This window comes from Carcharhinus amblyrhynchos, chromosome 14 (assembly GCF_965287045.1).
Source record: "Carcharhinus amblyrhynchos chromosome 14, sCarAmb.v2.hapA, whole genome shotgun sequence".
NCBI lineage: Eukaryota > Metazoa > Chordata > Chondrichthyes > Carcharhiniformes > Carcharhinidae > Carcharhinus > Carcharhinus amblyrhynchos.
In genome coordinates this window covers 26600854-26613650 of record NC_137337.1, presented here as the reverse complement: position 1 = coordinate 26613650, position 12797 = coordinate 26600854, and the positions used below count along the sequence as shown (strand labels likewise).

Here is a 12797-nt window from a genome sequence, read left to right as displayed (position 1 = left end):
CCACTCTCAGAACCAGAATCTGAAACTAGCTGAAAGTCTTCAAGAAGGCAAAGTATGTAATCAGTTCCAGTTTCAAAGCTTACCTGAGAACCAACCTCCCAGATATTATACCTTGCAACCTACCGTGAATCCTTCACTTTACAAGACCCTTACTTCAACTTTAAAGCATTGAATACATTCAAGATCATAGGATTGTTATACGGAAGTTCTCCGAAAGCTCGTGATTCCAATTAAACCTGTTGGACTTTAACTTGGTGTTGTGAGACTTCTTACAATGTTAGAAATGATTGATATTAAAAGTCAAGCAATTCAACTGAACATTTTTTTTTTGTCTCTTGCAGATTTGGATGACCCTGTACTGACGGTACATCATAGTGTAGGTGAAGCAAAGGAGCAGTTTTACTTTGAAAGAACTGTATTCCTTAGGTGTTCAGTCAATTCGAATCCCCCAGTCCGATACAGTTGGCGGCGAGGACGAGAGGTCCTATCACAGGGATCAGACAAGGGGGTTGAGATCTACGAGCCATTTTTTACCCAGGTACATTCTGAAACTTTCTGTCTATGGCTGAACAAAGTATCTGAATAGCATTTCACTTTTAGTAACACAGCAGACGTGACTTCCCCATTGATGATCTGCTGGAATACGCATTCCATTAAGCTGTCCTTTAAACCTGCTTTAATGTTGCAGTTATGGACTCGGGCGAATGATTTTAATGCATTGCTCCCCTACAATCACCCATTAATAGTCTAGCCAGTCTCCCTCTAGTCCAAAAGAGAAAATGCTGGGAAAATCTCAGCAGGTCTGGCAGCATCTGTAAGGAGAGAAAAGGGCTGACATTTTGACCCTTTTTCAAAGCTCATTTGCTTTCAGATTCCAGCATCCGCAGTAATTTGTTCCCTGCAGTGCAGTTGCAAAATAGTATTTTGCACATGGACAGCCTGCCATATGATGTTGCTTTTGATGCAAACTAATATAGACTGAATTTAATAAGTTACAATTTTTAAAAATGAATTGAAATTTAATCAATGTAAATTGATTTTACAAGAGAAAATAATGCACAATGGAAGTCCTTGTAATGGCAGGTGAAAATTAAATATTTTGAGGTTTTCATTCCTTTTTTCATAGAATCCCTACAATGCAGAAAGAGGTCATTCGGCCAATCGAGTCTGCACCCGACCTCAATCCCGCCCAGGCCCTGTCCCATTAACCTCATGCATTTACCCTAGCTAGTTCCTCCTAATACTAAGGGTCAATTTAGCATGGCCAATCCACTTCACCTAACCTACACATCTTGGCTCTGTGGGAGGAAACCAGATCACCTGGAGGAAACCCACGCAGACATGGGGGGAATGTACAAACTCCACATAAACAATTCCCAAGCCGGGAATTGGATCTGGATCCCTGATGCTGAGAGGCAGCAGTGCTAACCACTGTGACACCGTGCTGCCCCGGTCATTTAAAAGATATGCAAATGTCAAAGCCATTTCATTTTCTACGACGCTTTGTGTGTGGTTTAATTGCAGCTGAGTGATTAATAGGAAGTTCTTCTGATGGATGCATTTCATTCATTTCCAGATTATTTTGTCCCCATTTATCTCAGTGGTACCAACTTCATGACAAGTTTAAGCTGTTTCAATAATAAGGGAGATCTTTTTTCCAACTGCAGTATGCTCAAGTGATCCAAGGTTAACGCATCCTTTTTGACCCATGCTCCAACCACTTAATTATACGTTGACAAATGCCTCAGATCGTGTTAATGGCCAGCAGCAGATGAACATAAATAGACCAGTTTTCCTCAGTATCTACGGCAGGAGTTTTCTAATCACTGTCCAACTGCCACCAGCTATCGAAGTTGCTTTATGAAACAAAGAAACAAAATCATAGAAACCTTACAGTGCAGAAAGAGGCATTTGGCCCATCGAGTCTGCACCGACCGCAATCCCACCTGGGCCCCACCCCCATATCCCTACATATTTACTCGCTAATCCCTCTAACCTACGCATCTCAGGACTCTAAGGGGCAATTTTTAGCATAGCCAATCAACCTAACCCGTATATCTTTGGATTGTGGGAGGAAACTGGAGCACCCAGGGAAAACCCACACAGACATGAGGGAAATGTACATACTCCACACAGACAGTGACCCAAGGTGGGAATCGAGCCCAGGTTCTTGGAGCTGTGAAGTCGCAAAAACCCAGCTTGCAGGTGCAGCAGGTGGTCAGGAAGGCGAATGGGATGCTGGCCTTCATAGCGAGGGGGATTGAATATAAAAGTAGGGAGGTCTTGCTGCGGCTGTATAGGGCATTGGTGAGGCCGCAGCTGGAGTACTGTGTGCAGTTTTGGGCGCCGTACTTACGCAAGGATATTTTGGCCTTGGAGGGAGTGCAGAGGAGGTTTACTAGGCTGATGCCGGAGTTGAGGGGGTTGAGCTATGAGGAGAGGCTGAATAAACTAGGCTTGTACTCGTTAGAGTTTAGAAGGATGAGGGGAGATTTCATTGAGACGTATAAGATGATGAATGGGATGGATAGGATAGAGGTGGAGAGACTCTTCCCGCTCAGAAAGGATAGTAGGACTAGGGGGCACAGCCTCAAGATAAAGGGGGGGGTCGGTTTAGAACAGAGTTGAGGAGGAACTTCTTCACTCAAAGGGTGGTGAATCTCTGGAATTCTCTGCCCGTTGAAGTGGTGGAGGCTACCTCGCTAAATATTTTTAAGACGCGGGTTGATGGGTTTTTGATAAGCGAGGGGATTAAGGGTTATGGGGAGAGGGCGGGGATGTGGAACTGAGACACGACAGATCAGCCATGATCTTATTGAATGGCGGGGCAGGCTTGAGGGCTAGATGGCCTACTCCTGCTTCTATTTCTTACGTTCTTATGTTCTAACCACTGTGCTACCATGCCATTCGATTCATAGTTCAGTCGGGCAGCATGGTTAATGCAGGCTTGGAGGGCTGAGGATCTACTCCTATGCTGTAATTTTCTTTGTTCTTAGAATAGAACTGAATCACAGAATCCGTACAGGGCAGAAAGAGACCATTTGGCCCATTGAGCCTGCACTGACAACAATCCTACTAAGGCCCTATCCCTGTAACCTCACGTATCTACCCCGCTAATCCCTCTAACCTATGTAGCCCGGGACATTAAGGGACAATTTAGCATGGCCAATCAACCTACTCCACACATCTTTGAACTGTGGGGAAAAAAACCAGAGCACCCAGAGGAAACCCACACAGAGATGGGAAGAATGTGCAGACTCCACACAGGCAGTGACACCCAAGCTGTGAATCGAACCCGGGTCCCTCAAACTGTAAGGCTGCAGTGCTAACCATTGTGCCACCGTGCTGCCCCTTATTTACACCAATTTGTCTGTTCGCGAAGACAGGATGAGAGAGGGCCTTATTGTTGTGTGACAAATTGTTGTGTGGGGCAGCACGGTAGCACAGTGGTTAGCACTGTTGCTTCACAGCTCCAGGGACCTGGGTTCAATTCCTGGCTCGGGTCACTGCCTGTGTGGAGTTTGCACATTCTCCTCGTGTTTGCGTGGGTTTCCTCCGGGTGCTCCGGTTTCCTCCCACAGTTCAAAGATGTGCGGGTTAGGTTGATTGGCCATGCTAAAATTGCCCCATAGTGTTCTGGGATGTGTAGGTTAGAGGGATTAGCGGGCAAATGTGTAGGGATATGGGGATAGGGCCTGGGTGGGATTGTGGTCGGTGCAAACTCGATGGGCCGAAGGACTGTAGGGTTCTATGTTCTACGTTCTAAATGATGTGTTGTAAAGTAGTATTGATTGTGGGAAATGAATAGTAAAGGGAGGTACGATCAAGCTTGTAACATTACTTTCACGTTGCTCATCTGAATTTTAGTTATTATTGCTTCGAAGCAATGTCCCACCATTATCATTGAGTGAGAACTGCAGCAGTTCCGCTTCACCCAGTACAGCAATAACAGCCAAATTCCTCAAACTTGCTCCATCTGTCCATCTTGTCTTACTGCTCCCAATTAAGAAAAAACATCTGCAACCATAAGTCACTTTGTTTACTAAATTCAATTTAGACTTCAGGCTGTGTAGTTATATTTACTGCTGATTAAATGATATGGCAAATTGGATTAATGCATAATTACATTTTTTCTATTATTTGGAAAGCCAAATTAACGTGAAAAAGATGCAAAATTGTTAATATTTAAAAATTCAGCATTTTGAAAATTACCTGGAGCCACCTTTGTCAATTCAGAGAGAAAATTCCTCCTGTTTGCCTTGACGACTGAATTAAATATGAGATTACAAACTCTTGCAGGCTTGATTTCCTGTCTGAATGAAAGAATCAATTGTCCATTCTAAAAATTGACTTCTTACTGGATGGTAGGTGAAATATTTTAAAATTGGAATCGACTGTTGCACAAACTTTGGAGCAACAAGCCTATATTTGAAAATGGCCTCCTGGAAGAACACTATTAGTTCTCAGGTTGTTCCTGAATTATGGCTCAGTCGCTAATGCTCTCACCTCTGAGTCACAAGGACATGTCTCATTCAATGACTTGAGCCAAACAAGTCTGGGTTGACATTACTCAAGTGCATAATTCAGGTAACTCTGCATGGTTGTAAAAGCTGCCATGACACTATTTCGAAGAGCTAGGGTAATTATTTAAAGTTTATTTATTAGCGTCACAAGTAGCTTACATTAACACTTAAGTGAAGTTGCTGTGAAAATCCCCTAGTCGCCACACTCCGGCACCTGTTCGGCTGCACTGAGGGAGAATTTAGCACAGCCAATACACCTAACCAGCAATTTTTTCAGACTGTGGAAGCAAACTGGAGCACCTGGGGAAAACCCACACAGACACAGGGAGAATGTGCAAAATCTGCATAGACAGTGATCCAAGCTGGGAATCGAATCCAAGTCCCTGGCACTGTGAGGCAGCAGTGCTAATCGCTGTGCCACTGTGTCTGTCCTTGTTGACTTAATCAATATTTATGCCTCAATCAACATCGCAGAAACAGATTATCTGGTCATTTTTAAATTTCTAATTGTGGGAGTTTCTGTGCATAAATTGGCTGCCTCATTTTTTTTATATTGCAATAGTGGCTACAATTCAAAGATACTTTATTGCCTGTAAATTTCTTTGGGATGTCATGAGGTCATGAAAGGTGCTTTGTGAAAGCATATCTTTCAATATTTTTTAAACTAAACAAGAATGGTAGCAAAGAGCTACTATTTCTGGAATAGTCATAGTAATGGTGACCATGAAACCTGTCTCCTTCTCTTATGCCCTTCAGGAAAGAAAATTGGCCACCCTTATCCGGTCTGGCCTACATGTGACATCAGATCCACAGCAGCATGGTTGATCTTAACTGCCATCTGAAATTGCCTAGAAAGCCACACTGTTGTACTGCGTTGACCTAGGCATTAAGTATGTACAAGGTGCATCCATCCAGTCCACCCTCCAAAGTCTTCCTCACTAACGTCTGTAAACTTGTGCCAATATTGGGAGAGCTGTCCCAGAGACTAGCCAAGCAGCAATCTGAGAGTCAGACCCACAGATTCCTTACAGCCTGTGTCCAACTCATTAATCGCCATCCCTGGTTGTGCCCCTTCCCAGTGGCAGGATAGACTGAACAAAGATGGTAGCACAGTGGTATACAGTCAGGATGGCATATCGCTGGGAGTTCTCAACAGTGATTTGGAACCCGATAAGTTACACGGCATCAGATCAAACATGAGCAAGAGTATTTCCTGCTGATTATCACCTACCTCCCCCCCTCAGCAGATGAATCAGTACTTCGCCATATTGAACATGACTTGGAAGAAGCACTGAAGATAGCAAAAGCACAAAATGTTTTGAGGGTGGGGTACTTCAATATCCATCACCAAGGGCGGCATGGTGATACAGCAGTTAGCTCTGCTGCCTCACAGCACCAGGGACCCAGGTTTAATTTTCGACTTGAGTCATTGTCTGTATGGAGTTTGCACATTCTCCCCGTGCCTGCGTGGGTTTCCTCTGGGTGCTCCGACTTCCTCCTACGGTCTAAAAAGGCGTGCTGGTTAGGTGCATTGGCCATGCTAAATTCTCCCTCAGTGTACCCGGAGTGTGGCGACTAGAGAATTTTCACAGCAATTTGGTTGTGGTGTTAATGTAAGCCCACTTGTGACACTAAAACAATAAACTTTAACCTTTAAAGTGTGGCTCGGTAGTATCACTATTGATCCATCTGTCAGCCTGCGCCTGTGCCGAAAGAACCAATCTGAGGAAAAACCTAGCTAAGCTTATCCTTGTAAATCTGCTTGAGGAAGATACATCTGGTCATGACAGCATTGTTAGGAGCTATTGCTGCATAATTCTCGTGAAGATCCTTCTCCAGACTCAGGACATTCTCCATAGCGTTGTCCAGCACTACCACTGTGCTAAATGGGTTAGATTCAGATCATGTATAAAAGGTCAAAACCGTGTATCCACCAGGCACCGTAGCCATCAATAGCAGCAGAACTGTACTGCTCCATAAACTTGTAACTGCATGGCCTGACATACCCGTCTCTCTAATGTTATCGGCTAGCTAAGGATCAACTCCAGTTAAATCGACATGCAGGAGAGCATTCAAAAAACAGTGTAAAAATTAGGCGTCAAATTGTTAAAGCTGCAGCACAGGATTATAAGTAAACTAAACAGTGGAAGCAGCACGTGATAGGAAGGCAAAGTGATCCCACAACAAATAGATCAGATCAAAGCTCAGCAATACTGCTCCACACTGTCATGAGAGGCACTGGACAATGAACAGAAGAAGTAGATTCCACAAATATTCTAAACAGAAATGATGACGGAGCCCAGCACGTCAATATGAAAGACATGTCTGGAACATTTGCAGTTGTCTTCAGACAGAAGTGCCGAGTGACTGATCTATCTCGGCCTCCCCGAGCTTTGCAGATGCCAGTCTTCAGTCAATGTGATGCACTCCACGTAATATCAAGAAATGGCTGAGTGCATTGAACACAGCAAAGACCAAGGCCTCAGGCGACATCCCAGCTGAAGGAAGACTTGTGCCTCCATCCAGCTGCACACTTAGCCAAGCTGTTCCAGTACAGCTACAACACTGACATCTACCCAACAACGTGGAAATGTACCCAGGAGTGTCTTATCCACAAACAAACAGGGCAAATCAAATCCGGCAAATGACTGCCCTATCAGTCTACTCTCAACCGTCAGTAAAATAATGGAAGATACTGGAATTCATGATTCAGGAAGTCAGAACAGGATATGCAGATAATCAATGTGGTTTTATGAAAGGAAAATAATTTTTAACAAATCCATTAGAGTTCAGGGCTTCCACAACAGCACATGGGCCATCACAAGCGCCATTACACTATATCTATTAAGAACAAAGCAAAGAAGAACAAGGAAATGATATCACAAGGTCAGGCCCTTTGGCCTTCCAAGCCTGCACCAACCATGGCACAGTGGTTGGCACTGTTGCCTCACAGCTCCAGGGACCCGGACTTGATTCCCAGCTCAGATCACTGTCTGTGTGGAGTTTGCACATTCTTCCCATGTCTGCTTGGGTTTCCTCCCACAGTCCAGATGTGCAGGTTAGGTTGTTTGGCCATGCTAAATGCCCCTTTAGAGTCAGGGGTCAGCAGACTAAATAAACGGGGTTATGGGGATAGGGCCTGGGTGGGAATGTGGTTGGTGCAGACTTGAGGGGCCAAATGGCCTCCTTCTGCACTATAGGATTCTGATTCTATCTTTTATTAATTTGTGGGACATGGGCATCACTGACTGGCCAACATTGATTGCCCATCCATAGTTGCCCTTGTTCAGAGGGCAGTTCAGAGTGAACTACATTGCTGTGACTCTGGAGTCACATGCAGGCCAGACCAGGTAGGGATGGCAGATTTCCTTCTCTAAAGGACATAAATGAACCATAGGAGTTTTTCCAACAATCAGCAATGGTTTCATGGTCATCAGCAGATTCTTAGTTCCAGATATTTTTTATTGAATTCAAATTCCACCGCCTGCCTTGGCGGGATTCGAATCCAGGTCCCCAGAACCTAGAGTTCTGGATTAAAAGTCTAGTGATAATCCCACTAAGCCATCGCCACATGAGGTTGTAACAAGTAGGATGGATGAAGGGAACCATTTTGACTTTTAAGGGACGTCTTGACAAATACATGAATAGGATGAGAAAAGAGGGATATGGTCACCAGAAGGGTAGGGGATTTTAGAGTTATGTTGAGCAGCATGGTCGGTGCAGGCTTGGAGGGCTGTAGGTCCTGTTCCTGTGCGGTAATTTTCTTTGTTCTTCTTTTCTTTGTTCTTAATAGAAATAGTGTAATGGTCCATGTGCTGTCATGGAAAAAGCGTTATATTCTGTGTGGGGGTTTGGCCACTTTAAGGACTAGGTTTCTCCAGGATCTTATTTATGGGAAAACACCTGGCTTCCAGTAAATGACCATGTGACTAGGCCCACTGAGAGCCACTACCCCCTTGCCCTTTCCTCCCTATCCCTCTCCTCCCTTTGCTGGCATTCCCCTCCTTGCCAATCCCATTCCGCTCTTACTAAGCTGTGGCCTGGGTCTCTCTGTGGTTCCAGGTCTCTGATGGGTGCACTACCGGCAACAGCCAGAGCTCCCATTGGACAGTTGTCAGCCTCTGATTATAGAATCATAGAACCCTACAGTGCAGAAAGAGGCCCTTCGGCCCATTGAGTCTGCACTGACCACAAACCCACCCAGGCCCTACCCCCATGTCTCTACATATTTTACCCACTAATCCCTCTAAACTACGCATCCCGGGACACTAAGGGGCAATTTTTTTAGCACGACCAATCAACCTAACCCGCACATCTTTGGACTGTGGGAGGAAACCCACGCAGACACGAGGAGAATGTGCAAACTCCACACAGACAGTGACCCGAGCCGGGAATCGAACCCAGGTCCCTGGAGCTGTGAAGCAGCAGTGCTAACCACTGTGCTACCATGCTGCCCATTATGATGTGGAGATGCCAGCGTCGGGCTGTTTAGGCAGTAGCTCTGACTAGTCTCTGTAAAGACTCGCATTCTAATCAGTACTCTGTAAACTGTGCCTTCATATGTCCTTCTCTGATCAGAACTTTCCACTCACCTGTTGAAGGAACAGCGTTCTGAAAGCTTGTGGGTTTACTATCAAATAAACCTGTTGGACTTTAACCTGGTGTTGTGAGTCTTCTTACTGTGTTTACCCCAGTCCAACGCCGGCATCTCCACATCATAGTCTCTGATTAGCCAGTAGCTCTCAGAGATGGAGTTTCCAGGGGTTGGAAATCCTGCGAATGCCCATACTGGGTAGACAGGTGCCCAATGAGTGGGCAAAAATTCAGAAAGTGGAGCATAATATGGAAAAATGTATTGAGTAAAGGGTGAGAAAACAGAATATTATTTAAACGGAGAGAGATGGCAGAATGCCGCAGTCAAGCAGGATCTCAATGTCCACATACATAAATTACAAACAGTGAGCGTACCATTACAACGGGTAATTAAAAAAGCAATTGCAATGTTGACCTCTGTTGCAAGGTTGATGGAGAATAAAAGTAGGTAAGTTTTGCTACAACTTTACAAAACATTTGTGAGACCACACCTGGAGTACTGTGTCCAGTTTTGGGCTCCTTATTTAAAGAGGGATATACGTACATCGGAGAGAGTTCAGAGAAGGTTCACTAGGTCAATTCCTAGGATGAAAGGGTTGTTTTATGAGGAAAGACTACGCAGTTAGGGCCTCTACTTATTTTTAAAAATTTATTCATTCATGGTATGTGGGCACTGCTAGCGAGAGGAGCATTCATTGCTCATCCCTAGTTCATAGAATCCCTGCAATGCAGAAGGAGGCCATTTGGCCCATCGAGCCTGCACTGATAACAACCCTACCCGAGACCCTATCCCTGTAACCCCATATATTTATCTTGCTAGCCCCCATGACACTGAGGGGCAATTTAGCATGGTCAATCGATCTAACCTGAATGTCTTTGGTCTGTGAGATGGACCTGAAGCACCCGGAGGCAGGCACAGGGAGAACGGGCAGACTCTACACAGATACTGACCCAAGGCAGGAATTGAACTTAGAGTCCCACTGTGCCACCATGCCTTTGCGAAGATGGTGGTGAGCTGCCTCCTCGATTACTGAAGTCCATGAGCTGTTTGGGAGGGAGTTCCAGGATTTTGAGCCAGCGACAGTGAAAGAACAATGATATATTTGTGAGTGACTTGGAGGGGAACCTGAAGGTTATGGTGTTTCCATGCATCTGCTGCCCTTATCCTTCAAGAGAGTTTGGGTCATGGCTTTGGAAGATGCTGTCAAAGGAGTCTTGGTGAATTCCTGCAGTGCATCTTGTAGATGGTACACACTGTGTGTGGGGAACAGAATGAGTGCTTTGAGAGAATATTGGAGTTCAAAGATTGAGAAACGATCCTATTGAAATCTATAAGATACTGAATGGACCTGACAGGGTAAATGTTTGCTGTTGTGGGGAATCTAGAACTAGGTTGCAGAGTTTCAATTTTTTTTCACTCATGGGATGAGGGCATTGCTGTCTGGGACAGTATTTATTGCCCATACCTGAAATGCCCTTCAGCAGAGGGCTTGCCATTCTGCTTCAGAAGGCATTTTGAAAGTCAACCACATTGCCATGGGTATGGAGTCACATGTAGGCCAGACCAGGGGAGAACGGCAGATTTCCTTTACTAGAGGATATTGGTGAACCAGATGGGTTTTTACAACAATTGGCCATGGTCAGCATCAGACTTTAAATTCCAGGTTTTTATTGAATTCAGATTTCACCATCTGCTGTGGTGGGATTTGAATCCAGGTCCCTGGGTGTCTGGATTACTAGTTCACTGACCATACAACGATACCACCATCTCCCCTAGTGGGAAGGGCCTGCCATTTAAAATGGAGGTAAGCATGAATTTATTTTCTTGGGGGTTGTTAACCTTTACAGTTCTGGGTCATTGAATATATTTAAGCTGAGTTACGCAGATCTTTGTTCTCATAAGAGAATCAGGGTTATGGGGCCTGGCAAAAAAGTGGAGTTAAAGCCACTGTCAGATCAACTATGATCTCATTGAATGAGGGAGTATGTTTAGGGGCCAAATGGCCTACTACTCCTACTCCTTTTGTTCTCATAGTGCTTTCAAGTGCCATTTACTCAGTAATATCTGCTCAGTTTGGGTTCTGGCAGGATCGCTTACTCCTGCCTTCACGTATTGACAAAACAGCTGAATTTCAGAGGTGAGGGAAGAGTGACTGTCCTTAACACTAAGGCAGCATTTGACCAAATGTGGGATCGTTGAGGCCTCAATGTTGAAATTAATAAGAAGCAGGGAAAAATCTATTTCATGATTGAAATCAGAATCCTATTTGACTGGGGGCGATTTTACAAGAAATATTCTAAGTGTTCAGCTAGCATGAACATGGGAGAGTTTCAGATCCATTTTTTGGGCAAGTCTTTTCTCCCAATCTTATGGACTATGAAAAATGGGTGAGATCGTTCCCAGCCAGTAGAGGCAGTGGGTGGTGCTTAATTCACTAGCCAGCCTGTCCCAGCAACAGAAGGAGCTATTGTGCATATGCACATGTGCAATTGCAACAGCAGAGACCTGACAGAGAGAGAGAGAGAGAGATCTGCCAGGCCTCTGCTGCTGCAGCCATCCTAAATGAATCCGCTCTCCCAGCTATTACGTGGGTCCATGACCGATTGTGAGCACCACACTGCCCTAAAATATCACCCCCGCCACCTGCCTGCTGCCCAGACGGGTTGCGTCCATCCCCACTTATAGATCTCCTGCAGAGTGGCAGTGGGCCCCCCTCCCTCCCCATACTAATCGCGATGCAGAGTGGCAGTGGGCCCCTCCCCCACCGATTGCAGCTGCAGAGTGTGCAGTAGGCCCCCCTTCCCTCCCTGCTGCTCTAGCCTGGCCCTGCCCCCTTCAGACTCCACTCCATAGACCCCGTCCCCATAGGTCCCACCCACTCCAGGCCCTGCCCAATGTGCCCAGTGGACATTGCCAAGGTGCCAGGCTGGCACTGCCCAAGAGACATCCCTCCTTGCTCTCGATTTCCCCAGGGGCCTCAGTAGTCTGCAGTTCTACCAGCGGGGGCAATACGACTATTCCCCATTCATGGGGAGCTGATGTTTTCCTCACCAGAGAAATCCTCTCCCGGCGAGACCAGAAAGGCAAGTGTGCCCGGACGACTCGAGTCCCAGGCTCGCTAAACACATGTAAATAAAGATTTAAATCAATTTACATAAATTATTCAGCCTGTCTCTGGAAATGGAAGAGAGGTTAGTCGCACCAGATATCCTGTGTCTAAGTTTGCCAGAGCTGTGAAGTCGGGCACAAACCTGATTTCTTGGTTCTCGTGTGATTTTGCCAGCTCGATGGGTGGGGAAAGCTGGTAAAATCGCATTTTAATGTTTTGGAGATATGCAGAGATGACACTTGTGTGTGACAGGAGTTTTCTTTACAAGTGCCTTAAAAATATCTGCTCTCATGCTTCCCGCTTCTTGCTTTTGGGGTATTTAGCACTTGCCTGGTGAGTTTGACTCCAACAACATTCAAGACACAAACAGGGCAAAGCAATCCACTTGATCAGCAGCCCTTTCAGCACCTTAAACATTCCTCCAATAGTGCACAGTGAGAGCAGTGTATATTATCCAGAAGATGCACTGCAGCAACTTGCCAACTTTCTTCCATACCAACATTCCAAGCCCCCAATCTCTATCACCTAGAAGAACAAGGGCATAAGGCACATAGGAACACCATCAGCTACA

General features: G+C 45.4%; 1 protein-coding gene across 2 annotated transcripts in view; it reads left to right on the top strand.

The window, feature by feature from the left end:
- The window catches only part of mdga2a (MAM domain containing glycosylphosphatidylinositol anchor 2a), a 769467-nt gene that overhangs the window by 315091 nt on the left and 441579 nt on the right, over nucleotides 1-12797 (top strand). For both annotated transcript variants that reach the window (XM_080202474.1, XM_080202475.1), the window contains exon 4: nucleotides 342-538. In XM_080202474.1, the coding sequence (XP_080058600.1) occupies nucleotides 342-538 (197 nt within the window). The remainder of the gene's footprint in view (nucleotides 1-341; nucleotides 539-12797) is intronic.